At 37.4% G+C, this 26315-nt stretch overlaps 1 protein-coding gene across 12 annotated transcripts in view; it reads left to right on the top strand.

Annotated features, from left to right (window-relative positions):
* Window positions 1-26315, top strand: part of KIAA0586 (KIAA0586 ortholog) — a 147621-nt gene that overhangs the window by 48752 nt on the left and 72554 nt on the right. For all 12 annotated transcript variants that reach the window (XM_013056607.2, XM_013056626.2, XM_045069997.1 and 9 more), the window contains 7 exons: window positions 159-277; window positions 12183-12382; window positions 15113-15272; window positions 16483-16702; window positions 17223-17464; window positions 18412-18488; window positions 24572-24706. In XM_013056607.2, the coding sequence (XP_012912061.1) occupies window positions 159-277; window positions 12183-12382; window positions 15113-15272; window positions 16483-16702; window positions 17223-17464; window positions 18412-18488; window positions 24572-24706 (1153 nt within the window). The remainder of the gene's footprint in view (window positions 1-158; window positions 278-12182; window positions 12383-15112; window positions 15273-16482; window positions 16703-17222; window positions 17465-18411; window positions 18489-24571; window positions 24707-26315) is intronic.

Here is a 26315-nt window from a genome sequence, read left to right on the forward strand (position 1 = left end):
AGATCCCTTTATTTTTTTTTTTCCAGATTAAACCTTTAGAATTACTACTTGGTTGTGTAAATGTTTGTGTCCATTGGTAAAGTTTATTTTTAGGGGTGTTATTTCAAATACTTTGTATATTCAATCAAATTTAAGAATCCTCAACTTTTATTCCTCAGGGTAGAACAAGAGATAATGTCGAGAATTATCTCTGGGCTCTTTCCAATTCAACAACAGGCCAGACCTGATGTCAGTGTTTCAGTCAGTGAGGCAAGTGAACCATTGACTTCTGACATCGGTAAGTGAAATGGAATCTTTTACTTTCTTTTGGTATTGAAAGATAAAACCTTGGGACACCTGGATGGCTCAACTGGTTGAGCATCTGACTCTTGATTTTGGTTCAGGTCATGATCTCATGAGTTGTGGGATAGACCCCCACGTTGGGCTTTGCACTCACCGGGGAGTCTGCTTCAGAGTCTCTTTCCCTCTGCCCCTGCCTGCAGATGTGTGTGCACACGTGCTCGCTCTCTCGCTCTCTCTCTCAAATAAATAAATAAATAAATAAATCTTTAAAAAAAAAAAAAAAGATAAAACCTTCAAGTCATGGGTTTATGTATTTTAGAGGTCAAGTATTCCTCAGCTGACAAAAGATAGGCTCTTACTTCCAATATCCTTTTCATTTTGTTCTCTATAGTGGAGGTAAGTTTTCTCTCACCTCTGTATTTCATACTGCAGTGTTCACATTATTCTATCCCTCCATCCCTCCCACCCCAAATCTCTCCATTACTTCCCGTAGCACTTTGTACATTTCTTTGTTAGGGGGACTATCAGATTGGATTACAATTGGCTTACATTATCTGTTTCACTAGACTATAAATTACTCAGGATTATGGATGTTTCTCCTTTAGTGCCTAGCTTTTGACACTGGATGGATGGATGAACCTCTTTATGGAACCCAAATCATTCTCTCCTTCTCATCCTTCCTCCTGTTCCTCCTCTTCTATCATTTTCTCCTTTCTTCTTCCTTTTCCCCCTCTTTCACCTCCTCTTTTTCCATTAGCTTTTTTGAGGTATAGTTTACTTGCCATAAAGTTTGCCAATTCTTAGTGTACAGTGTGATGAATTTTGATCAATAGAACTGTGCATTAGCCACTCAATCATGATATAAAAAAAAAAACACTTCCATCGTTCTAAAAAATTCACTTATGCCACTTTGTAGTCCGTTCCTCAGCCCCTCCCACGCCTACTGGGCCCTAATAGCTGCTGATCTGCTTTCTATCACTGTATTTTTGTCTTTACTAGAATTTTTTATATATGTAGTCATATAATATATAGCCTTTTGTGTCAGCCTTTATTTAACATAAAGCTTTGACAATCATGTTTTATGCATCTAGTAATAATATTATGGATCTATCATAATTTGTTAATCCAGTTACCAGTTCATGGAAATTTGTATTCTTTTAGTTTGGGGCTACTAGAAATAAAGCTGTGATAACAGATAAGAAACTGCTGCCTGTTTTTAGAGAGGCTGTTCTATTTTGCATTCCCAGCCAGCATTGCCTGAGGGCTCCAGTTGCTCTCCAACCTCACCAGCACTTGGTGTTGTCAGTGTTTTTAATGATAGACATTCCGTAAGCATGTAGAGAGATCTCATTTTTCACAGTTCCCTAATGACTAATGATGTGCATTTTTTCCATGTGCTTATTTGCCACCTGTATGTTTACTTTGGTGGAAATGTCCTTTAAATCTTTTGCCCATTTTTAAATTGAGGTTTGTGTCTTCCTATTATTGAGTTGTAAAAGTTCTTTATTCTTGATACAAGTCCTTTATTAGATAGAATTTACAGTATGTTCTCCTAGTTTGTGTCTCACCTTTTTGTTTTCTCAGCATTATCTTTTAAATGGGTCAGGGAAAAATGTTGGGGCGCCTGGGTGGCTCAGTAGGTTAAGCCTTTGGCTCTGGTAATGATCCTGGGGTACTGGGATCAAGCCCTGCTAGGCTAGGAGCCTGCTTCTCTCTCTGCCACTCCCTCTATGGCTCTCCCTGCTTATGATCTCTCACTCTTGCTCTCTCTCAAATAAATAAATAAAATCTTTAAAAAGAAAAAGAAAATGAAAAGGTTAATTTTGATGGATTTTAATTTATCAATTTTTCTTTTATAGTTTGTGTTTTTTGATATATTATTTCTCAAGATCATTAAGCTTTTCTCCTATATTTCCTTCTAGAATGTGTACGGATTCAGACTATGCATTTAGGTCTGTGGTACATGTTGAGTTAATTTTGATCCCTACTTTGCACCATATACAAAGATTTTTTTTTTTTTTCAGTGTATGGATATCCAATTGTTCTAGCATTATTTGTTGAAAAGATTATCCTTTCTTGCAAGGAATTATTCTGACACCATTGTTGAAAATCAGTTGGCTAAATATGTATGAATCTGTTTCTGGGCTTTTTTTCTGTGCCTTGATCTGTAAGTTTATTTTTATGTCAATATCATACCTTACTGTAATTTAAAAATATCTTGAAATTGGATTGTATAAGTTCTCCAAATTTGTTGTTTTTAAAAAAGATTTAATTAATTAATTTGTGTGTGTGTGTGTGAGAGAGAGAGAGAGGTGTGTGCCTAAGCATGACCATGAGGAGGGACAGAGGGAGAGAAACAAAGGCAGACTCCCCACTGAGCATAGAGCCTGACAGGGGCCTGATGCAGCAGGGCTCAATGAGGGGCTCAATCCCAGGACCCTGAGATCATGATCTGAGCCAAAGTCTCAGATCTTGATTGACTGAGCCACCCAGGCACCCCTTGTTCTTCTTTTTAAAACATTCTTCTGTATCATTACTTCCATTTTTTTGCCTTCTCTCCAGTCCAGAATTACCTACTTTTCTTCTCCCACAGACTCTAACTGCCCAATTCCTAGACTTCCCAGCCTATATTTATGGCTTATACTTTTTCATTACCTACTTTCTCTTTAGTCCTCATGGAGCTTTCTGCCCTTCTCCTAGTGAAGCTCCTCACAGAATCTTGTCAAGAATAACCTTTTTATAAAAAATTTTTTAATTTTTTATTTTTTTTATAAACATATAATGTATTTTTATCCCCTGGGGTACAGGTCTGTGAATCGCCAGGTTTACACACTTCACAGCACTCACCAAAGCACATACCCTCCCCAATGTCCATAACCCCACCCCCCTTCTCCCAACCCCCCTCTCCCCAGAACCCTCAGTTTGTTTTGTGAGATTAAGAGTCACTTATGGTTTGTCTCCCTCCCAATCCCATCTTGTTTCATTTACTCTTCTCCTACCCCCTTAACCCCCCATGTTGCATCACCACTTCCTCATATCAGGGAGATCATATGATAGTTGTCTTTCTCCGCTTGACTTATTTCGCTAAGCATGATACACTCTAGTTCCATCCACATTGTCGCAAATGGCAAGATTTCATTTCTTTTGATGGCTGCATAGTATTCCATTGTGTATATATACCACATCTTCTTTATCCATTCATCTGTTGATGGACGTCTAGGTTCTTTCCATAGTTTGGCTATTGTGGACATTGCTGCTGTAAACATTCGGGTGCATAACCTTTTTTTTCCAAATCCTTATCTTCCCTCGTGGCTCTAGCATGGGCACTGTTGACCACCTCTAATTCTTTTTTTTTTTTTAATTCTAAATTTTTAATTTAAAACACAAATTTTTCATTTCACAGAAAAAATTTTTAAGTGGATTCCACACCCAACATGGGGATTAAACTCACAGCCTTGAGACCAAGATCTGAGATCAAGACTCTAATGACTGAGCAACCCAGCTGCCTCCAAATAACAGAAAATTTTTAACCTGAAAGTTAAATGTTTCAACAGAAGTTTAAAAAATTACAAGTTTTAAACTTGTAATTACAAGTTTTAAAATTTATTGGCTATTGACAACTAAAACCCAGTAGAGAACTAACCACTATAACCTTCCCTGAACCTAAAATGAATGTGAACATATTATACCTTCTTAAAAAGGGTTTAATCCTAGCGAAATAAGTCAGTCAGAGAAAGACAACTATCATATGATTTCCCTGATATGAGGAAGTAGAGATGCAACATGGGGGGTTAAGGGGGTAGGAGAAGAATAAATGAAACAAGATGGAATTGGGAGGGAGACAAACCATCAGTGACTTTTTTTTTTAATTTTTTATTTTTTATAAACATATATTTTTATCCCCAAGGGTACAGGTCTGTGAATCACCAGGTTTACACACTTCACAGCACTCACCAAAGCACATACCCTCCCCAATGTCCATAATCCCACCCCCTTCTCCCAAACCCCCTCCCCCCAGCAACCCTCAGTTTGTTTTGTGAGATTAAGAGTCACTTATGGTTTGTCTCCTTCCCAATCCCATCTTGTTTCATTTATTCTTCTCCTACCCATTTAAGCCCCCATGTTGCATCACCACTTCCTCACATCAGGGAGATCATAGGATAGTTGTCTTTCTCTGCTTGACTTATTTCGCTAAGCATGATACGCTCTAGTTCCATCCATGTTGTTGCAAATGGCAAGATTTCATTTCTTTTGATGGCTGCATAGTATTCCATTGTGTATATATACCACATCTTCTTGATCCATTCATCTGTTGATGGACATCTAGGTTCTTTCCATAGTTTGGCTATTGTGGACATTGCTGCTATAAACATTCGGGCGCACGTGCCCCTTTGGATCACTACATTTGTATCTTTAGGGTAAATGCCCAATAGTGCAATTGCTGGGTCATAGGGCAGTTCTATTTTCAACATTTTGAGGAACCTCCATGCTGTTTTCCAGAGTGGCTGCACCAGCTTGCATTCCCACCAACAGTGTAGGAGGGTTCCCCTTTCTCCGCATCCTCGCCAGCATCTGTCATTTCCTGACTTGTTAATTTTAGCCATTCTGACTGGTGTGAGGTGATATCTCATTGTGGTTTTGATTTGTATTTCCCTGATGCCGAGTGATATGGAGCACTTTTTCATGTGTCTGTTGGCCATCTGGATGTCTTCTTTGCAGAAATGTCTGTTTATGTCCTCTGCCCATTTCTTGATTGGATTATTTGTTCTTTGGGTGTTGAGTTTGCTAAGTTCTTTATAGATTCTGGACACTAGTTCTTTATCTGATATGTCGTTTGCAAATATCTTCTCCCATTCTGTCAGTTGTCTTTTGATTTTGTTAACTGTTTCCTTAGCTGTGCAAAAGCTTTTGATCTTGATGAAATCCCAATAGTTCATTTTTGCCCTTGCTTCCCTTGCCTTTGGCGTTGTTCCTAGGAAGATGTTGCTGCGGCTGAGGTTGAAGAGGTTGCTGCCCGTGTTCTCCTCAAGGATTTTGATGGATTCCTTTCGTACATTGAGGTCCTTCATCCATTTTGAGTCTATTTTTGTGTGTGGTGTAAGGAAATGGTCCAATTTCATTTTTCTGCATGTGGCTGTCCAATTTTCCCAGGACCATTTATTGAAGAGGCTGTCTTTTTTCCATTGGACATTCTTTCCTGCTTTGTCGAAGATTAGTTGACTGTAGAGTTGAGGGTCTATTTCTGGGCTCTCTATTCTGTTCCATTGATCTATGTGTCTGTTTTTGTGCCAGTACCATGCTGTCTTGATGATGACAGCTTTGTAATAGAGCTTGAAGTCCGGAATTGTGATGCCACCAACGTTGGCTTTCTTTTTCAATATTCCTTTGGCTATTCGAGGTCTTTTCTGGTTCCATATAAATTTTAGAATTATTTGTTCCATTTCTTTGAAAAAGATGGATGGTACTTTGATAGGAATTGCATTAAATGTGTAGATTGCTTTAGGTAGCATAGACATTTTCACAATATTTATTCTTCCAATCCAGGAGCATGGAACATTTTTCCATTTCTTTGTGTCTTCCTCAATTTCTTTCATGAGTACTTTATAGTTTTCTGAGTATAGATTCTGTGCCTCTTTGGTTAAGTTTATTCCTAGGTACCTTATGGTTTTGGGTGCAATGGTAAATGGGATTGATTCCTTAATTTCTCTTTCTTCTGTCTTGCTGTTGGTGTAGAGAAATGCAACTGATTTCTGTGCATTGATTTTATATCCTGACACTTTACTGAATTCCTGTATAAGTTCTAGCAGTTTTGGAGTGGAGTCTTTTGGGTTTTCCACATATAGTATAATATCATCTGCAAAGAGTGATAATTTGACTTCTTCTTTGCCGATTTGGATGCCTTTAATTTCCTTTTGTTGTCTGATTGCTGAGGCTAGGACCTCTAGTACTATGTTGAATAGCAGTGGTGATAATGGACATCCCTACCGTGTTCCTGACCTTAGAGGAAAAGCTTTCAGTTTTTCTCCATTGAGAATGATATTTGCGGTGGGTTTTTCATAGATGGCTTTGATGATATTAAGGTATGTGCCCTCTATTCCTACACTTTGAAGAGTTTTGATCAGGAAGGGATGCTGTACTTTGTCAAATGCTTTTTCAGCATCTATTGAGAGTATCATATGGTTCTTGTTCTTTGTTTTATTGATGTGTTGTATCACATTGACTGATTTGCGGATGTTGAACCAACCTTGCAGCCCTGGAATAAATCCCACTTGGTCGTGGTGAATAATCCTTTTAATGTATTGTTGAATTCTATTGGCTAGTATTTTGTTGAGTATTTTCGCATCTGTGTTCATCAAGGATATTGGTCTATAGCTCTCTTTTTTGATGGGATCCTTGTCCGGTTTGGGGATCAAGGTGATGCTGGCCTCATAAAATGAGTTTGGAAGTTTTCCTTCCATTTCTATTTTTTGGAACAGTTTCAGGAGAATAGGAATTAGTTCTTCTTTAAATGTTTGGTAGAATTCCCCCGCGAAGCCGTCTGGCCCTGGGCTTTTGTTTGTTTGGAGACTTTTAATGACTGTTTCAATCTCCTTACTGGTTATGGGTCTGTTCAGGCTTTCTATTTCTTCCTGGTTCAGTTGTGGTAGTTTATATGTTTCTAGGAATGCATCCATTTCTTCCAGATTGTCAAATTTATTGGCATAGAGTTGCTCATAGTATGTTCTTATAATAGTTTGTATTTCTTTGGTGTTAGTTGTGATCTCTCCTCTTTCATTCATGATTTTATTTATTTGGGTCCTTTCTCTTTTCTTTTTGATAAGTCGGGCCAGGGGTTTATCAATTTTATTAATTCTTTCAAAGAACCAGCTCCTAGTTTCGTTGATTTGTTCTATTGTTTTTTTGGTTTCTATTTCATTGATTTCTGCTCTGATCTTTATGATTTCTCTTCTCCTGCTGGGCTTAGGGTTTCTTTCTTGTTCTTTCTCCAGCTCCTTTAGGTGTAGGGTTAGGTTGTGTACCTGAGACCTTTCTTGTTTCTTGAGAAAGGCTTGAACCGCTATATATTTTCCTCTCAGGACTTCCTTTGTTGTGTCCCACAGATTTTGAACTGTTGTATTTTCATTATCATTTGTTTCCATGATTTTTTTCAATTCTTCTTTAATTTCCCGGTTGACCCATTCATTCTTTAGAAGGATGCTGTTTAGTCTCCATGTATTTGGGTTCTTTCCAAACTTCCTTTTGTGGTTGAGTTCTAGCTTTAGAGCATTGTGGTCTGAAAATATGCAGGGAATAATCCCAATCTTTTGATACCGGTTGAGTCCTGATTTAGGACCGAGGATGTGATCTATTCTGGAGAATGTTCCATGTGCACTAGAGAAGAATGTGTATTCTGTTGCTTTGGGATGAAATGTTCTGAATATATCTGTGATGTCCATCTGGTCCAGTGTGTCGTTTAAGGCCTTTATTTCCTTGCTGATCTTTTGCTTGGATGATCTGTCCATTTCAGTGAGGGGAGTGTTAAAGTCCCCTACTATTATTGTATTATTGTTGATGTGTTTCTTTGATTTTGTTACTAATTGGTTTATATAGTTGGCTGCTCCCACGTTGGGGGCATAGATATTTAAAATTGTTAAATCTTCTTGTTGGACAGACCCTTTGAGTATGATATAGTGTCCTTCCTCATCTCTTATTATAGTCTTTGGCTTAAAATCTAATTGATCTGATAAAAGGATTGCCACTCCTGCTTTCTTCTGATGTCCATTAGCATGGTAAATTCTTTTCCACCCCCTCACTTTAAATCTGGAGGTGTCTTCGGGCTTAAAATGAGTTTCTTGGAGGCAACATATAGATGGGTTTTGTTTTTTTATCCATTCTGATACCCTGTGTCTTTTGACAGGGGTATTTATCCCATTAACATTCAGGGTAACTATTGAGAGATATGAATTTAGTGCCATTGTATTGCCTGTAAGGTGACTGTTACTGTATGTGGTCTCTGTTCCTTTCTGATCTACCACTTGTAGGCTCTCTCTTTGCTTAGAGGACCCCTTTCAGTATTTCCTGTAGAGCTGGTTTGGTGTTTGCAAATTCTTTCAGTTTTTGTTTGTCCTGGAAGCTTTTAATCTCTCCTTCTATTTTCAATGATAGCCTAGCTGGGTATAGTATTCTTGGCTGCATGTTTTTCTCGTTTAGTGCTCTGAAAATATCATGCCAGCTCTTTCTGGCCTGCCAGATCTCTGTGGATAAGTCAGCTGCCAATCTAATATTTTTACCATTGTATGTTACAGACTTCTTTTCCCGGGCTGCTTTCAGGATTTTCTCTTTGTCACTGAGACTTGTAAATTTTACTATTAGGTGACGGGGTGTGGGCCTATTCTTATTGATTTTGAGGGGCGTTCTCTGAACCTCCTGAATTTTGATGCTCGTTCCATTTGCCATAGTGGGGAAATTCTCCCCAATAATTCTCTCCAGTATACCTTCTGCTCCCCTCTCTCTTCTTCTTCTGGAATCCCAATTATTCTAATGTTGTTTCGTCTTATGGTGTCACTTATCTCTCGAATTCTCCCCTCGTGGTCCAGTAGCTGTTTGTCCCTCTTTTGCTCAGCTTCTTTATTCTCTATCATTTGATCTTCTATATCACTAATTCTTTCTTCTGCCTCATTTATCCTAGCAGTGAGAGCCTCCATTTTTGATTGCACCTCATTAATAGCTTTTTTGATTTCAACTTGGTTAGATTTTAGTTCTTTTATTTCTCCAGAAAGGGCTTTTATATCTCTCGAGAGGGTTTCTCTAATATCTTCCATGCCTTATTCGAGCCCTGCTAGAACCTTGAGAATTGTCATTCTGAACTCCAGATCTGACATATTACCAATGTCTGTATTGATTAGGTCCCTAGCCTTCGGTACTGCCTCTTGTTCTTTTTTTTGTGTTGAATTTTTCCGTCTTGTCATTTTGTCCAGATAAGAGTATATGAAGGAGCAAGTAAAATACTAAAAGGGTGGCAACAACCCCAGGAAAATATGCTTTAACCAAATTAGAAGAGATCCCAAATCGTGAGGGGGGAGAAAGGGGATAAAAAGAGGTTCAAAAAGGAAGAAAGAAAAAAAAGGAAAAAAGAAAAAAAAGAAAAGAAAAGAATTAAAAAAAGAAAACAAATAAGAAAAATATAAAAAAGAAAAGAATATATATTAGATAAACTAGTTAAAAACGTTAAAAAAGAAAAAGGTAAAAGTTAAAAAAAAATTAATCAGAAGGCGAGAAAAAAAAAACAAAAAATGAAAAAGAAAAAAATTTAAATTAACTTCAAGACTAAAAAAATCACAGGGAAAAAGCCATGAGTTCAGTGCTTTGCTTTCTCCTCCTCTGGAATTCTGCTGCTCTCCTTGGTATTGAAACCGCACTCCTTGGTAGGTGAACTTGGTCTCGGCTGGATTTCTTGTTGATCTTCTGGGGGAGGGGCCTGTTGTAGTGATTCTCAAGTGTCTTTGCTCCAGGCGGAATTGCACCGCCCTTAGCAGGGGCCGGGGTGAGTAATCCGCTTGGGTTTGCTTTCAGGAGCTTTTGTTCCCTGAGCGCTTTCCGTAGAGTTCCGGAGGACGGGAATACAAATGGCGGCCTCCTGGTCTCAGGCCCGGAGGAACCAAGAGCCCAGGGCCCCACTCCTCAGTGCGCCCTCAGAGAACAGCGCCCAGTTACTCCCGTCTGCCTGCCCTCCGGCCGCGCTCTGAGCTCACCGAGCCTGCGGCCGGTTCAAGGTAACACCGAGCTGTGAGCTCACTGTCGGCTCTGTCTCTGTAGCCGGCTTTCCCGTTCCAATACCCGCAAGCTCTGCGACACTGAGACACCCCCAATCCTTCTGTGACCCTGCGGGACCTGAGGCCATGCTGATCCCGCGTGGGCTTCGCCCCGGTTTAGCCTCTGGAGCGATGTCCCTCAGCGGAACAGACTTTTAAAAGTCCTGATTTTGTGCTCCGTTGCTCCGCCGCTTGCCGGGAGCCGGCCCCTCCCCCCGGGGTCTATCTTCCCGTCGCTTTGGATTCACTTCTCCGCCGGTCCTACCTTTCAGAAAGTGGTTGTTTTTCTGTTTCCAGAATTGCTGTTCTTCTTCTCTTCGATCTGCTGATGGATTTTCAGGTGTTTGCAATCTTTATATAAGCTATCTAGCTGATCTCCGGCTAGCTGAAGTAGTCTCAGCCTGCTACTTCTCCAGGTTGCAGTTGTGTCTCTGCACCAGCATCCCAAAACTTGACATGTCCAGAGTTTTTCTAGCCCAACTTGCCCTTTTTTTTGTTCCTGTTTACATTAAGATCCAAATTTTCCAATCTCCAAAGCTTTGGAGTTATTGTTTATTTTTTTTTCTTTGTTTTTCCTCATCTCCACCCGGCCATAGCCTGTTCCCTCACTCCATATGATTTATTGTTGCATTTAGTTAATTCTTTTTGTTTAGTATAACTTGAATGCCTCCTCCACTGCTACCTACCCCTCCAGATTTTCTTTTAGCACCTTTTGGAAACAAGGGAAAAAAATGATCAACAAAGTTATGAGGAAATTTATGTTTTTTTTAATGGAAATCTTATATTTTCCAAATTGGGCATTTAAATTCTATTCTTTTCTATTTCTAAGTATATGTGTTTGTTTTGTTTTGCCTATGTCTTGGTAGGGCTTTTGGCCTTTATAATAGAAACATTCTAATTTCTGATCATGCCAAAACAATAAATTACGAGAACTTAAAAGGAGAAGTATCTACATACACTGTCAAATACAAATTTGACATTTGGTAGTCATTGCTATGGTAACTTAAGAGTAAACTACTATTACTTATCCCTCAACAGGTGATCCTAAGACATCTGTAACCACTTTTTAAGGAATTGTGGATATTGCTCCTTTAGTTTTACTTCTTTGGCGAGGTTATATCTCCACCAAATTGTATTATCATTGTTTACATGTTTTCCACAGAGCTTTAGACATAGAGCCCACTTTAAGTCTAGTAAAGTCTGTTGAGGAAGTTTTTCTCAATTTTATGTACATTCATATAAGGGAAAAATTATAACCTATTTGGAATATTAATATATCTATACAGCTTCTGATATCAAGCATACAAAGTACTATAAAAATGAGTAGGAGTAGCCTATAATGTTATTAACTGATGTATCTGAAACTAGAAGGAAGGAAGTTTTTGTCTTTGTATTTATTAAGCAGCTACTCTTTCAAGGAAGTTTTTGTCTTTGTATTTATTAAGCAGCTACTCTTTCTTTAAAATCCTCTGTAGTCATTGGATCTTTGTGTTTTGGTTTTTATTATTCATTTATATATTTATTTATTTTAAAGATTTTATTTATTTGAGAGAGAGAGAGCTTATGAGAGAGAGAACACAAGTGGAGGGGAGGGGTAATGGGAGGGAGAAGCAGGCTTCCCACTGGTTAGGTAACCCAGCTCTGGGCTGGATCCAGGACCCTCGGACCATGACCTGAACCAAAGCTAGACACTCAATCAACTGAGCCACCCAGGTACCCCTGTGCCTTGGTGTTTTGACCAAGATCTATCATAGAGTTTCCTGTTGCCCTGTTCTTAGAAATATGAGTTGTTTTCAGATGAGAACATTTCAGGTGTATGCAAGTCCTTTTTATCACTAAATTCTGAAGTGATAGGAAGAGACCATGTAAGTAAAGTTTTCATCTGGGTGTTTTCCTGCTTTTTATGATTTGTTAAAGAAGGTGTTCAATATGTGAGTTATCCTCGTATTCTCTTATGTAATATTTTTTATTTTCATTTTTATTCTTCCTCTTACTTCCTTATACACATTATGTTTTCATCTCTAAAATTTTAACAACTCAGATTTGGATTGCAGGCATGTTTCTTGCACACTTACTCTGAAATTCCTTTTTTTTTTTTTTTTTTTTTAGTGGAAGGAACAAGCAATGGTGCCTTCCAGCTTTTTGTTGATGCTGGGGTTCCTGTGAATTCAGATATGATTAGCCATTTTGTGAATGAGGCTCTTGCTGAGACCATTGCTGTCATGCTGGGTGACAGAGAAACAAAGAAGCAAGGTCGTGTTGCTACAAGTGTTTCTGGGGATGTTTCAGCAAACAGCACATACTTGCCGGTAGGAGTGACTCTCCTTTAATGACTTGGAGTCCTGGGGTGTTTTTGATACATTTATTAAAAAACAGTAAGATAGACAAATTTTAAATTAGGTATCATAATAAGATCATAGCTTGTGGTTGAGATTGATTTTTTTGCTATGATATTATAGTAATATTTTCCCTAGCATTTTACTTTAAAAACTTTTAAATTTATAGAAAAGTTGAAAGTATAATACAATGAATGTCTGTATACCTTTAATATTTACCAATTGATAACTTTTTGACAAATTTTATGTCCTTATATGTTATATATTCTTTAAAAATTATTTGAAAGTTACAGATATTATGACATTTCACTTCTGAAAGCATTAGCAGTTATCTCCTAAGAATAAGATACTTTATTATATAATCAAAATGCCATCATTATACTCCTGAAGAAATTTAACATTGATATGTTAATACTACATAATATAGAGCCCATATTTGAATTTCCCTGTTGTTCAAAAATATCCTTTGTAGATTTTATTAAACTCAAGATATAGTCAATGTTCACACATTACTTTGGGTTATTATATAAACTACTATTTTTACTCTTTAAAAGATGAGATGATTATATTAAAATTAATATATTATATTAAAAGATAAAATATATTTTAGGCACTTCTGTTGTTTCCTTCATCAGCCTTGCTATGCTAAATAGTTTTTAATCTATTATAGGAACATGGAATTATACAAAACTAAAATAGACTTTATACTACTACTACCAGCTGTTTAAAACTTTATAGTCACTTCTAATTCTATAGATCATGAAGGTATCATTTTATATAGATGAAACATTTAAACTACCTCACTTAAGATATAAACATAAAGTTACATGTTTGAATTTTATAGAGATTGCTATAATGTAATTGGCGTGTTGTGGTTAGTGTGCCAGAAATTATGTACATAGTTTTGGTGTGTGTTTTTTCAGCCCATTGGTCATGCATGCAATGCAGTTGTTATCCGAGTTATGGATTTCTTTGTGCCAATTAACGGTGGTGTGTTTTCTGCCCATATACTGCATATACTCTTATGAGGGCAATTGCATGAGAAAATGTAGAAAAATCTGTGAAAGAGGCAGTCTATACAATGTTAAGAGTATGGACTTGGGGAGATCTGAATTCGAACCATCAGCTCTGTTGCTTTAGTTTCATATATATAATAGAGAAGACCCATAAAGTTTAAATAATCAGGACTTCACCAGAATCTACTTGCTGAGTATCTAGGAGGGCAAGCTCCCTTCTCTCACTGCCATATTGTTCATTATGTCCAGAATTGTCATGACTTTTCTTGATACTTTGATCTTCCAAGTATACATTAAAATACAGTTTTCAAGTGCCATGAAAGATTTTGTTGGAATTTTTGTGGAAATTGATCCTATTTCGATTAGTTTAATTTGGAGAGAATTGACATCTTTATGGTACTGTTAACATCTTAGCTAAGATTTTGTGGAAGATATAGTGAGATGATGAATGTAAAGAGCTTCATCTACTGCCTGGAACTTGGCATTCAATAACTAATTGTTTATCATCATTGTCCATTACCACTACTAATTAGAATACCTTAGATTCTCTGATAATGATGGTTAGTAGAATTATATTTGACAACAGTGCTCTTATGCTATAGTTTTATGTAGTTAAAAGGAAAGAAATAAAGTCTGAGAATATACTAATTATTAAGCAGTACCATAGAATTTCTAATATGCTTCATGGTTTTAAAATTGCATATCAATTTTCAACTCATAATCAGAATAAAGGCTAATTACCCTCCTCTATGCAGATGTTTCAGAATGAGGAGAAAAAAGATAGTATATTTGAAAAATAGCTAAAAGATATGTCTAGACAGTTAACACACAAAAAAGAAATACAAATGGCCCATATACATATAAAAAGATGGTCAGTATCACTGATAATAAGAAAAAAAATCACTGAAACCTCACTTTTACTTATATAATGACATTGTGTAGAAAACCTTGGGGAAATGGGAATTCTCATATCTTCTTTTGGTTAGTGTACAATAATATAACCCTGCAGAGGGAAATTTGGCGATCTGTATTCAAATTAAAAAAGCAATTAACCCTTTAACCAAGCAGTCCCACTTTTAAGAAGTTATTCCGCAGATAATCTATACACACATGAAATGTCTTCAATCAAAATTATGTTTGATGACTCTGGGGAAGGGAATTAGGGAGGTAAGATATGGCTAGGAAAGGAGACTTAATTCACACTATTGTTTACTTTTTCCTTCCTCAGTACTTTCCATCTCCACATTGTCTTCATTTCATCCCCTCCACCCCTGCTTTTTCTTATCCTTCCATTACTTTTCACAAGCTCTGTTCTTTTGTGCTAAAAGGCTGCTCTTTGATATATTGTCAGTTAAAACACTTCCTTTCTGTTACATGGCCTCCCCAGCTTGTGTTTGCATTTCATCTTCAGCTGTATATTCACTGTGTCTTCCTCTCTATGTTAGAAGAGGGAGCCTTAGCTTTCTTTGGGGCCTACTTCAGAGGCAGAGCTAGTGCAGTAGCCTGAGGCTCTCTGCAGGCTAATCTTGAAACTCACAGCTAGAAGTTCAAGGTAGGGCTCCATTTCCTCCCATTCATTTAAATTCTTTGTAATCTTGAATGAACTCATTTCATTATTGGACATTATCGGTTTTGGGTGATTATACGATCTTGAGTGATTATCAATACCTTGTTTTATTTATTTTAGGCAAGAGTATGTACCCCAGTGGCTACCCCACAGCCAACTCCTCCTCGCTCACCTTCGTCACCTCCTAAGGAATGTGTATTAGTAAAAACTCCAGATTCTTCTCCCTATGATTCAGATCATGATTTAGCTATTCCTGCAGAAGAAATATTTGCTGGAAAAGGTAGAAACCTTATTTCTGTATATCAGTTTTCATCTGATAACTATTACATAAGATTACATAGTTTATTTTATAAGATGTTTTGTAGATTAATATGCACATACATTTTGCTTACTAGGTTTTAGTAAATCATCCTTTCTTGCAAGGAAACTAAGAAATTGTTTGCTACTTTTTAAAGTATGTGATCTAGGGGTGCTTGGCTGCCTCAGTTAGTAGAGCATGTGACTCTTGATTTCAGGGTTGTAAGTTTAAGCCCCACATTGAACTTAGAGATTAGTTAAAAAAACAAAGCATCTTAAAAAAAAAAAAACTTAAAAAAGTATAAGATCTTATACACACTTAGACCACTTTTAAGTTCAGGGGCACCTGGGTGGCTCAGTGGGTTAAGCATCTGCCTTCAGCTAAGATCGTGATCCCAGAGTCCTACATTGGGCTCTCTGCTTATCAGGGAGTTTGCTTCTCGCTCTGCCCCTTACCCTCCTCGTGCTCTCTCTCTCTCTCTCTCAAATAAATAAATAAATAAATATTTTTAAAAGATTTTTATTTATTTATTTGACAGAGATCACAAGTAGGCAGAGAGGCAGGCCGAAAGAGAGAGAGAGAGAGAAGGAAGCAGGTTTTCTGCTGAGCATAGAGCCCAATATGGTGCTTGATCCCAGGACCCTGGGATCATGACCTGAGCCGAAGGCAGAGGCTTTGACCCACTGAGCCACCCAGGTGCCCCAAAATGTATATATTTTTAAAGGTACATGTCTTTTTTTTTTTTTTTTTAAAGATTTTATTTATTTGACATGGAGACAGTGAGAGAGGGAACACAAGCAGGAGGAGTGGGAGAGGGTGAAGCAGGCTTCCGGCTGAGTAGGGAGGCTGATGTAGGGCTCAATCCCAAGATCCTGGAATCATGACCTGAGCCAAAGGCAGATGCTTAATGACTGAGCCACCCAGGTACCCCAATAAATAAAATCTTAAAAAAAAAAATACTACTTTTCAGTTCATGGCAGTATAAAAGTGATGGGTCTTTTCAAGATTATATTCTTATACGTTACTAAATTAATTTGGGAATTTTCCCATTAATGGCCATCATCATCATCATCATTGCCATTATTTGTACACCCAGATGTTAAGAAATTCCTGAAGCAACATAGTTTGCCTTCCTATGGAGTTGTTTATTGACTTTTATCTTTCAATTTCTTTTTAAACAAAAAATCTTTAGGAAATGAAACGCCTGCCATTACACTTGTTAATACTCCAGCGGTTACCCCTGCTACTACCCCTCCTCCTGCAGTGGCTTTTTCCCCAACTTTGTCAGAGATTTCCGTTGATAAAGTGAAGCCATCAGGTCCAGAGCTTCCTAAGCCATGGAGTGACGGAGACCTGCCACTGGAAGAAGAGAATCCTAGCTCTCTTCAAGAAGAACTTCATCCGAGAGCTATGTAAATGAGGACATACTCCCTTTCAGTAACTGCATTTCTTTTGTTGACATATATAATCCATTAAAAACATCAGAGATGATGAAGCTTTATAAACCACAAGCTACTTTATACTTTTGTAGGAAGAAGCTTCATGAATTTCAAATTTTTAAAATTTTCACCAGATTTACTTATGCCTTTAGTTCTTTTTTAAAACATTTTCTTGTGAAACAGATTAAAATAGATATTGTCATAATATTGTTCATAAAACAGAAAATGATTTCTCTCCAGAGCAAATCTTCATTTACACTGATCGGTTAACTTTTATATTACCATACAGATTTATCTGAGAGATGGTAGAACTTTCAAGATGGTCTATGATTAAAGCATGAAAACAATTTTAGAAAAATAAATCTTGGTAATTATAGTAGTGCAGATTATAGAAGTACTTTGCTAAGGGAAGCATTTGAATCTGGTTTTTTAATATAAAAATTAATATAGGCCTTCAGTGACCTAAATGCAAAATATGTCTTTTTCTTCTTAGTGTAATGTCTGTGGCCAAGGAGGAAGAACCTGAGAGTGTGGATTTCCCTGCTCAGCCTGCACCTCCAGAGCCCCCACTTCTTCCTGGCACCAACGCCTCTTCCCTCACACAGATGCCAGGTTCTGATTCATCAACAACAGAGAGCACCTTCAGCGTTACTGTCACTGAAACGGAGACTCTGGATAGACCCATCTCTGAAGGAGAGATTCTATTTAACTTTGGTCAAAGAGGGACTCCCAAGAGTAAGTTAACTTGTATCAATTAATTTCACTGGTTAGATTATGATAATTCCTCAGTAATACTTTTCTATGCCAAGTGCTTTTACTTAAGTTTCAAGATTAAACATGGTATAATAGAAAGAATATGGACTCTGCACTTTAACTTTTCTATGCCTTAACTTCAGAAGAAAGGAAAATCTTGCTCACAAATCTCACCTTCCAAAAATAATACCACTCTTAATAGTTTGGGGTATGTCCTTCCAGTCTGTTTTTTTCTATGCATATGTAGATACCTAAATACGTATGTATGTGTATTTGTGGGGGTGTATTTTTACCTTTAAAAATAAGATCATACTATATATGAAACCTGAATTTTTTGAAACCCGAATTTTTTTTTACCTAATAAGATATTGTGGACATCTTTCTATATCAGTATATCTAGCCATACCTCATTTTTTTTAGTTGTGTGTGGTCTCTTAAAACAGTGCCATAGTGGTTGGCATGTAGTTTGCTTTTAGTATTTCCATACTAACTCTCCAGTAACCATTTTTTACACACATATTTTGTGCACCTATCTGATTAATTTCTTTGAACACACTCCTAGAAGTGGAATTGCTGAATCAGAATATGCACCTTTAAAATAGTGGTACATTACCAACATACTCTTTAGAAATATTACATCATGTTATTTAGGAATGCCTCTTTCTCAGTTTCATGGTTACCACTGATATCTATAGCTCTTTTTAATTTCTGACAAGCTGGTAGGTAAAACGAAACTCTCATATTTGTTATAAAATGTACTTTAAAAAAAGTGTGAGATTGAGTAGCTTGTGAATTATTATTATTTATGAACAGTATTATTTACGAACGGTATTTTGTGTAAGTTTAAATGTAAAATTCTATGGCTTTGTGGTCAGGTTATTTACTAAGTTTATGTTCTGTTTTCTAAATTTTTACAATGTAACCTGTAGTTTTAGGAGACGAAGGACTGTATCTGATGAACCTAAATGATAGCTTATCCAGTACTCTGCAAGACGCCCTTGAGATGGTAAGAAATTATTGGCTCCATATTGATTCTGACACAAAGAATATTTTGATGAATTTGTTGCCATCAATCAGGGTTTTCTCTCAGATATTTGAGTTACAGGTATAAAATTTAATAAAATATCCATGAAGGAATTTAAGCTTTGCACATTTCATTATCATTTTTGTATGTTTCATTATCATAATTATGAGAATGAAAGTTATTAACCTCTGTGTATCCAGTAGTTGAAAAATATACAGTTAATACAATTAAGTAATGAAAATCAAGCCCAGTCAAATTGTCATATGGTATAGTGCCTTTATAATATTTCAAACAGGGCTTTATCTGTTTAACCTGCTCTCTTAGGATATATTTGTTATTTTTCCCTAATCAGGATTATAATTCTTTGTGCTAAAAATAATTGAATTCTTTGGCATAAGAAAAAGAAACTGAAATAGGACATAGTAGTACCAGTAATTCCTAGTTATTACCTAGCTCTGTGGAAGTTGCCATTTAAAAACATGATTATGGGGGCTCCTGGGTGGCTCAGTTGGTTAAGTGCCTGACTCTTAATTTTGGCTCAGGTCATGATCTCTGGGTCCTGGGATGGAGGCCTGCATTGGGCTGTATGCTCAGTGGGGAGCCTGCTTGAGGATATTCTCTCTGTCTCTCTCTTTCCCTTACTCCCTCTCTCTTCCTCCGTCCCTCCCCCTTCCACTCTCACAGACTTTCTCTCTCTATCAAATATATAAATAAATCTTTAAGAAAGTATTTATATTATTTCAGGGGTGCTTGGGTGGCTCAGTTGGTTAAGCAGCTAACTCTTGATTTCAGCTTAGGTCTTGATCTCAGGATCATTAGTTCAAGCCCTGCATTGGGCTCAATGCTGGGTATGGAGCCTATTTAAAATATATATATATAAAATAAGTATATATTTTACAATGGAATACTATGCAGCCATCAAAAGAAATGAAATCTTGCCATTTGTGATGACGTGAATGGAACTAGAGGGTATTATGCTTAGAGAAATAAGTCAGTTGGAGAAAGACAACTATCATATGATCTCCCTAATATGAGGAAGTGGAGATGTAACGTGGGGGCTTTGGGGGGTAGGAAAAGAATAAATGAAACAAGATGGGATCGAGAGGGAGACAAACCATAAGAGACTCTTAATGTCACAAAACAAACTGAGAGTGGCTGGGGCAAGGGGAGATAGGGAGAGGGTGGTGGGGTTATGGACATTGGGGAGGGTATGTGCTATGGTGAGTGCTGTGAAGTGTGTAAACCTGGTGATTCACAGACCTGTACCCCTGGGGCCAAGAATACATTATATGTTTATAAAAAAAATTTTTTTTAATTAAAAAAAATTTTAAAAAAATAGGTATATATTTTAAATAGGTACATATATTTTAAATATGTATATATTTACTTACATATATGTGTGTATTTAAATTATATATATAATTACAATTATTGCAATATGTGTAATATCACTTAGTATTATAATATATGTAATATCAATTATCACATATCCACATAGAACTATAATACAGAAATGATAATAGGAATTTTCTTTTGAAATATTATTAAGGAATAGCAATCTATATCTATCTACATATATTTTTTAAAGAATTTATTTATTTATTTGACAGGCAGAGATCACAAGCAGGCAGAGAGGCAGGCAGAAAGAGAGGAGGGGAAGCAGGCTCCCTGCTGAGCAGAGAGCCCGATGTGGGGCTCGAACCCAGGACCCTGGGATCATGACCTAAGTTGAAGGCAGATGCTTAAACAGCTGAGCCACCCAGGCACCCCTTTTTTATATTTTTAACCACTCAAGGAAGGGAAGGCAGTTGTACTCAACTCTCATCTACCTTTATCTATAGCTTTTGCTAAGCATTGCTGTTATTTTTGCTCTTTTTAAAAAAGTTTGATAATTTTTGACATATGTATATATCTGTAAAGCCGTCAAGATAATGAACATATCACCATCCATCACTTCCCAAAGTTTCCTCATGCCCTTTTGTAATTTGTCCTTCTCATCTCTTATCAGTCCCCTTATCCCCCCACATATCTACCGTGCTACTGGTCTGCTTTCTGTAGCTATAATTCATTTGCATTTTCCAAAATAACAGAAATGAAATCATGTGGTATATATTCTTTTTTTCTGGTTGCTTGAACTCAGCACAGTTATTTTGAGATTCATCTATGTTGTAGTGTGTAACATAGTTAGTTCCTTTTTATTGCTGTGTTGTATGGATGTACCACAATTTGTCTGTTCACCTGTCAGTGGACATTTAGGCTGATTCCAGTTTTGGCTATCACAAATAAAGCAACTATGAACATTTATGTACAAGTTTTATATGGACGTATGCTTTCATTTCTCTTGGGCAAATCCCTAGGAGTGGATTGGATAGATATGTGGTAGGTATATGGTAAACTTTTAAAGAAAAGCTGTTTAATTTGATCTGCTAAAATTTTGTGTTGGCTTTTGCATCTATGTTTTATAGGAATTATATTTTACAGGAATTACAAGAATCTGCAGAGTTTTGGGCTTTCCTCAGGCATATGGTTAAATTGCGTAAAGACAGTTTTACCCTTTTGAGTCTGGCTTTAAAGATTAATGAGGCAAGACCAGAGCAGTACTCACTCTAAGGCTATTCGTTCCCTGCCGTGGAGGCAAGACCCTTGTAGGCACTCCAGCCAGTGCCTCATTAAATGTGGTTTTCCAGCCTGCTTGGTAGGAACAACTATTACTCTAGCCTGTGTACACGCCCTGGGCACTTGTTGGAGCTAGTCTTTAGTTTAGCCTCACATGGTTAACTCACATGCATGTGCTGATCAGTATTCAGTGCTCAAAGTGGACCCTCTGCAGATCTCCAGAGTTCTCTCCCTGTGCAGCTTTCACTTTTCTGGGAGCCTGGAAACTCCCACAGGCAGTGATCTGGAGCAGTCACAGGGCTCTCCTGATTCGTTTCTTTCTTTTTTTTTTTTTTTTAATTTTATTTATTTATTTGACAGAGATCACAAGTAGACAGAGAGGCAGGCAGAGAGAGAGAGAGAGGAGGAAGCAGGCTCCCTGCTAAGCAGAGAGCCCAATGCGGGGCTCGATCCCAGGACCCCGGGATCATGACCTGAGCCGAAGGCAGAGGCTTTAACCCACTGAGCCACCCAGGTGCTCCTCCTGATTCGTTTCTATCTCTCAGGGGCCACTGTCTTTTGTTACCTGATGTCCCATGTCTTGAAATGTAAATTTTCACATACTTTGTCCATGTTTTAGTAGTTTCAAAGAGTTTGGTAAATCTGAAAGTAAAGTCTGGTGGCCTTAATATCTCTCCATTATACTTGATGAAAACAGAGAGATTGGTGTACTTTTGAAAAGTCATGTCCTTCTGTCCCTTTGTAATCATAATGCCAGAAGTTCCTGTGAAACAGCCACTTGAACTGATATAAACTAGGACTATATATTAAATTCACTGGGGGAGGTTTTAAGTAATATGCATGCTGGTTCCAGCTTCTGATAGGTGGATTTGGTAGGTCATGAGAGTTATATGGTGTGCATGTGTGGCCAGTTAGAAGCCTAGAGCTGTATATTTTGAAAAAGTTCCCAGTGTTCTCATGTATGTCCTTTGTTATATGTGACATCTCATTTTACAGATGAAGTTGAGTGAGGTTCAATAGCTTGTCCATGTCACATAGCTATTCAGTGACAGATACACAACTCTTTCTACACAGATATGTGATACCTTTACTTTTCATTTTAAGCTATTAACTGTATATTTTGAGTTTTAATTGGGCTATCTGAATCCTAAAGCTTAAGTTACAAGGGGCTGGCTGTGTGTGGTGGAGATTTCTCAAGTCCATAAGCAGCTTTGGAGGCTAGGTAGCATCTTTATGTTATTAAGGATACTTAATAGGATCTATAATAAGGATATCATTAATCGTATAATGATGCTGAATCTGGAAATTAATATATCCAAGTAACAAAATTTGTTAAAAACAATTTGCTTTACTATATACAGGGGTGTAAAATAATGCATTAAGGAGATTTTTTTTGGTAAGATTTTAATGGTACAATTACTTGTCTCACAGTAATTCTCTATTGCAAGTCATTGAATCATTATGAAGAGAGTGAAAATCACTTTTATTATTTTTTTCTATTTTTTATTTTTTAAAGATTTTATCTATTTATTTGACAGACAGAGATCACAAGCAGGCAGAGAGACAGTAGAAAGCAGGCTTCCCGCGGAGCGGAGAGCCCGATGTAGGGCTTGATCCCAAGACCCTGGGATCATGACCCGAGCCGAAGACAGAGGCTTTAACTCACTGAGCCACCCTGGTGCCCCGAAAATCACTTTTATTAAATAATATGTGGGGAAGGCAAAAATGAGATGTCTTTATTTTCAGAGAAGCATTAAACTAACATTTGGTTTACTTAATATGTCATTATGGTATTTTTACCCATCCTTAGAACTTTATCATGGACCAGAGAATGTTTAAGTTTATAGTGAGTTTGTAAGTTTGTTTAAAATAATAGCTAAACCCAAATGGGACTAAATGGTAACATCTTTTTTTTTCCTTCATTTGAAACTGAACTTTTAATGTTTTTGGTAAGCCTAAATCAAATAAGTTACAAATTCATTTTTTAAAAAAGATTTTATTTATTTATTTGACACAGAGAGATCACAAATAGGCAGAGAGGCAGGCAGAGAGAGAGAGAGAGAGGAGGAAGCAGGCTCTCCGCTGAGCAGAAAGCCCGATGCGGGACTCGATCCCAGGACCCTGAGATCATGACCTGAGCCGAAGGCAGAGGCTTAACCCACTGAGCTACCCAGGTACCCCTACAAATTCATTTTTAAAAAGATTTTATTTATTCATTTGAGAGAGAGAGAGAGAGAGAGCAAGAGTGAGAGTGTGGGGTGGGGAGAACAACAGAGGGAGAGGGAGAAACAGACTCCAGCTGATCCCAGGATGCTGGGATCTCAAACTGAGCTGAAGGCAGAGGCTTACCTAACTGAGCCATGCAGGTGCCCCAGATATGCTACAAATTCATAATGAAGTCAAGTGCAGAAGTATAATCCTAAAAATCCAAGAACAACCTAAGTCATATCACCAACAGACATTTATCTATATACAGCTGGGGGATAAAGACTGACAGTAATCTGGAATTAATAAACTTTATTTCATTACTAGTAAAATGTTAAGTAAAAAGTACTACTGCTGGAGTTAAAAATCTTGTTAATAGTTGGATTTACAGGGTGCCTGGGTGGCTCAGTAGGTTAAGCCTCTGCCTTTGGCTCAGGTCATGATCTCAGGGTCCTGGGATTGAGCCCAGCATAGGGCTCTCTCCTCAGCCGGAAGTCTGCTTCCCACCCCCCCGCCCCGCTCTGCCTACAGAGGCCTACTTGTGATCTCTCTCTTTCTGTCAAATAGATAAATAAAATCTTTTTTAAAAAATTGTTGGATTTACAAGGGAATCTAGTTTCTCTGACTCTGAGCCCCATACCGTCCTGCATCTTTGGGACAGGTCTTATTTAAGGTGCCAGGAAGCCTAGTTTGTGTCCTCCGGGCAAGGCTGTAGTACCTGCTCCCTAGCCAAGTACCAAAGGTCAGCCCACAGGCAAAGGGACAATCAGAGGTCTATAGGTGCCTTAACATATTTCTATAGTTTTTCGTTTTTGCCTGTGGTCCAGGTTTCAGTGCTCTGTCCCTATCACCACACCATGGTGTTGCTTTGGGTGCTGCATAAATATGAAGCAGGAAACTGTGTAAGCCAAAAACTTGATGGCCCTACCTAAAACATTTATGAATCATGATAACTCAGTCACTTCAGAGCGAGGGTCCAATTTGCATGTATATTATACTAAATGTCCAGTTGAAGTATAGCCAAATTATTTTATATTGTTGTTTCTATTTGAGGCATACTAAAGACTTGTTAGTATAGTCAAATGAAAATGAGAACTGATGAAAACAGAGTCCACCTTCTTTCCATAAAGTGCTAATATGACCATTTTCATGATGGCTGCTACATTTCATTAATCATAAATCAAGAAAAATGCAGTATTTCATAGGATTTTTAATTATATTAACTGTCTTTATATTTCATTCAGGAAGATGATCCTCCCAGCGAAGGACAAGTGATTAGGATGCCCCATAAAAAAATTCATGCAGATGCAATTCTTTCTCTTCTTGCTAAACAAAACCAGGACTCCTTGGTTTCACAGCAAGCAGTCTATCATTCAGAGGTACTTATTAACCTTAATAATTTTTGTTTTATTTTGGTTTGGTCTAAATACAGGAAAAATAACAAAAATATTCCTACTTAAAGTGAAAGCATGCTAATTCTTCAACTTATTCAGGGGTCAACTTTATAGTAACTTTAGCCTGAAATCAGAGCTCTAGAGTTTAGGCCATCTGCTCCAGCCCTCCTGTTCTACAGTTGAAAAAAAACAAAGCCCTTTTAGATGATCTGTGACGATCAGTCATTCTTTCTTTCTTCAGCCATTTACTGAATATCCACTATGTGCCAGAACCAGTCTTGAAAAACGTACAAAGATGAAGGAGACAGAACCCCTACCCTTAGGACGCTCACAATCCTGTACGGAGAAAAGGGCCTAACAATTACTCTATAGTTAATAATGGATCAAAATTTTTAGAAAGTATTGAATAGCTCAGTGTGACAAGCACTTTGGATAAAGAGAAAAGTCTGGAGAAGTTGGTTGAACCAGATGATCATAAAGAACTGTTTAAGCGATGGAAAGGCTTGGGCACTGTAGAGGCTATTAAGATATTCTGGGCAAGAAGGTCACAAGGTATGATATGTAGGAAAGAATTTGGAGGTTTTATAATCCAGTCCTGGTGTTTGGAGGGAAATAGGAGAAGGAATGAATCCTGATCCGGTTTCAGCTGCACCTTTTCATCCTAGATGGGCTTTTGTGTTCCCTGATCTCTTAGTCTGGGGCACCAGTGTCTGCCATCTGGGTTGTTGCCAAGATCAATGATACTTATGAGTATGAGAGCATTTTGTAAGTATGCAAGCTAAGGCTTCAGTAGAGTCCTAGAGTATTAAGGTATTAAATAGCTCAGCAATTACAAGCACCCTAGAAAATTGATTCATAATAGAGAAGGTACTGTTTATTGCCCAACAATTTATATGGTAGTGGCAGAGTAAGAGAGGCACTATGAAATATTCCTAATTAATTTCTAGGGAAAGTGTATCTGCCATCGTTCTAAATTTTGCCAAAGAGTCTCCAAAGGTTTTATATTAATTGCAAAACAATCCTGTTCTATTTAGAGGTTGTTGGGGTAATTGATGTTCCTAAAAAAAGTCACATTAGGGCCTTAGAGGAGATAGAAATACACAAAAATTTGGGAAAATTATAGAAAATCTTGAATGTTAAGCTAAGAAGTTAGATTTTACTTTATAGTTAACAGAGCCATAGTTAATTTTATAGTTACATTGAAGATGTTTCAGCAGTGATTTCTTCATATATTCTAGAAAAACACTTGGTTGAAATTAAATCCCATTTCAGTGAGAAACATGAGAACTTTCAGATCCTGGAATTTTTATTCGGTTCTTAATAAGTAAACTCATAGAATATTTCTAAGTCACAAAATGTGGTAGTGATCACATACATAATTTTTAATACAGAAAGAAAATAGAAGTCTTAATTTTTTTAGTTGTAAAATTTATTTTTTATATATATGTGTATATATTTTAAAGATTTTATTTATTTGACAGAGAGAGACACAGCGCAAGAGGGAACACAAGCAGGGGAGTGGGAGAAGGAGAAGCAGGCTTCCGCTGAGCAGGGAGCCCCATGCAGGACTTGATCCAGGACCCTGGGATCATGA

Source organism: Mustela putorius, unplaced genomic scaffold, assembly GCF_011764305.1.
Source record: "Mustela putorius furo isolate JIRA1106 unplaced genomic scaffold, ASM1176430v1.1 tig00000129_pilon_pilon_pilon, whole genome shotgun sequence".
NCBI classification, from domain to species: Eukaryota; Metazoa; Chordata; class Mammalia; order Carnivora; family Mustelidae; genus Mustela; species Mustela putorius.